General features: G+C 51.5%; 1 protein-coding gene across 1 annotated transcript in view; it reads right to left on the bottom strand.

Annotated features, from left to right (window-relative positions):
• BLK (BLK proto-oncogene, Src family tyrosine kinase) overlaps positions 1-2739 on the bottom strand; it is a 17974-nt gene that overhangs the window by 1579 nt on the left and 13656 nt on the right. The window contains exons 7-8 of the mRNA XM_023753073.1: positions 1869-1909; positions 904-1054 (exon numbers count right to left, since the gene is read on the bottom strand). Of these exons, the coding sequence (XP_023608841.1) occupies positions 904-1054; positions 1869-1909 (192 nt within the window). The remainder of the gene's footprint in view (positions 1-903; positions 1055-1868; positions 1910-2739) is intronic.

Genomic DNA, 2739 nt, shown 5'->3' on the forward strand with positions numbered 1-2739 from the left:
TTTCCCCCTGACCTGGCCTTGTGAATAACAGGGACTCAGGGCTTGGGCGAGTCACTTTAGCTTGTCCCTGCCTGTTAATCCTTTCCTGCACAGTGGAAATGATGATTTATGTGTCTCTGAGAGTCACAGTGAGGAGGGGATTCAAATGCCGCTGCCCCACGAAGCCCTGCGGATGGCTGCCGTCTGATCAGCATTCAGAGCGGATGGCATGGCTCAGCACCCCGCCTGCTCCCACCTCGCCTAGCGTTCTCCGCCTCCCCAGCCAGCCTGAGGTCCCTCAGGGGATGAGCCATACTGATCCGTCTCCTGCACCCACTGATTAATGTGCCCAGCTGATATGGCTGGCCAGCCTGCTTGATAAATGTATGTGACCACTTCGATTCCCCTGGTTTTACTTCAGTTATACTAAAGGGCGCTGTGGAAATCTAATTCGGGTATAAGGTTTTGCTGCTCATACTTGAGAGCAGTGCTTTCTAAAGTGTGTCCTTTGAAACCCTAGTTCTATGGGAGGTTAGTAGATGATAAAGTGGAAACGTATTCTGGGCTCAAGTCAGCTTGGAGGAGTGAAGCAAATGTACACAGTGGCTTTCCTGCAGGACTTCTCAGTGCCTTTAATATGCTGGTGTGCCTTGGAAATCACCAAGGGAGCCCTGGATGGCCTTTGCAGTATCTGCAGACCTACTTCACACAGCCATTCCTCAGAAGGCACTAGTGTTCTGCAGAGCACAGTTAGGGAAAAGCTGATCCACCTGGGGGTAAGGCCAGAATTGTGGAAACCCCACAGCTCTCTGATCTCTTCCAACAAGGCTCTGCTATGTAGTGATGAGGAGAAGTCCAAGGGGAGTTGGGAGTTGGGGAAGGTTAAGTCCCAAGGTCTCCCTGTGGTTGGGAGTCTCTGCTCACCCTCTTGGGCGGTGTATTCATTGTCGATGATCCGGGCCAAGCCAAAGTCACCGATTTTGCAGCCCAACGTCTCAGACACCAGGATGTTGGCCGCCCTGAGGTCACGGTGGATTGAGTTCATTTTCTCAATATACGCCATTCCTTCGGCAATCTGGGGGAACATGCCACAAAGGGAAGGGCAGCATGGGGACCTCCATGCAAGGACCTCGCCCATCTGGGGTGCCCTGCAAAGTCCCTATGGGGGAGAGGAAGGACCCTGCCCACCCTCACCACCAGCCTGTCTGTAGAAGCATCCTTCATCCTCTCAGCCTGGAAGGGGAGGGAAGAATGCTTGATGTTTGTTGTTGTCTTTGGTAGGTGCATGGAGGGTGGTGGTGCTGGAGAAGGGTGGGGTAGAAAGGCTTCCACTGTCCTCAGCTGAATAAGCTACACAGCCCTGTCCCCTCGAAGCCCAGAAAGGCAGAGACACTGCCATCAGAGCTAGGGGCTACCTCTCCTCTCCTTCCAGGTGTCTGCAGGGGAGGGAGACAGCAGAATGAAGACAGGAGAAAAGGGAGGTCTCTGGGCAGGGGAGAAGAAAAGGAAGGGGCAGGAGGGAGAGGGGAAGGCGGGGAGGGTTTCATTTTCTTGGCCTGTTGGAAGCACAGTTTTTGGAGCAGGGTGCCCTGGTTTGGAGTTGTTGACCCCTGGTCTGTTGCTTAAGCTCCCTGAGTTGTCACTGAACTTATTAGAACACAGGAAAGGGGTGTCCAGGGCATAGAGTGGAGGTGAGCATTAAATGAGACAGGTGGCTGAGAGCCTAACCCAGCACTGCTCCAGGGCGGGCCCTCAGGGAGCAGGGGCCAAATCCCGATGGAACAGAGGCAGGAAAAGAAGAGGAGACTCCATGGCTGTCCCCTGTCACCAGCACTGGGCCGGAATAGCTGTTTGTGCTGCTCGTGTGTCCTTTAGCCAAGGAAACTCACTCGGGCTTCATTCTCCGCACTCCCATTGATAGATGAAGAAACTGAGGCAGAGCATAGAAAGCCAGTTAATCATCTCAGACCTGTGGCGGCAAGAAGCCAGCACTGGGATTAATCACACCTCTCCTTCTGTTTCCAAGTGTATTGATTTATCCATGAAGGAATGAATTCATTCATTCATTCCTTTGCTAAATCATTCCATCAACACACATTTACTGGTATGATACTGTGGGGACTATAAAGCTAAGTATCGAGTATCGAGTAGCATTTAGCAGTGCTCATCCCATTAAAAAAATATGTACCAAGTAGTACTAGAAATACCAAAGAAAGAAAGAAAGAAAGAAAAAAAGAAAGAAAGAAAAGGTTGAGTAGGACCCAGATCTGCTTTCAAGGAGAAGAATCTACCGTGCATGATGCTAACGAGAACATATGAGCTAAGTGCTCTCTAGCACTTTTCTGTCCAGGGAACGTTTACTAGAAACGACACTTGACTTGGGTCATGAACTTTGATTAGGATTCTTCCAGGTGAGAAGAGAGTCAAAGGCATTCGGGGAAGAGAGGAGCCGGGCAAAGGCTCTCAAGGCTTCAGAGAGCTGCCGTGTGGCTGCACCTGGGGTTGTGGTTGGAGGGCAGCTGTGCATTCCATCCTGTAGAGCAGGCAAAGGCGCGCCCAGAAGGGCATTGAGTTTGAGTGTTTGTGTGTGTGTGCATGCATGTGCACCCGTGGTGAGGCACTAGCATGACCAGAACATGGTTTAGAAGCTGATCACCTGGGAGGTTCTGATTTTGGGTTTCTTAACCCTCAGCATCTTAGCCATACCTGGGGATGAACTGAGGTGGCTTTTCACCATCCTTTGCCCCCTGGGTGACCCAT

This window comes from Myotis lucifugus, unplaced genomic scaffold, assembly GCF_000147115.1.
Source record: "Myotis lucifugus unplaced genomic scaffold, Myoluc2.0 scaffold_1, whole genome shotgun sequence".
Classification (NCBI taxonomy): Eukaryota; Metazoa; Chordata; class Mammalia; order Chiroptera; family Vespertilionidae; genus Myotis; species Myotis lucifugus.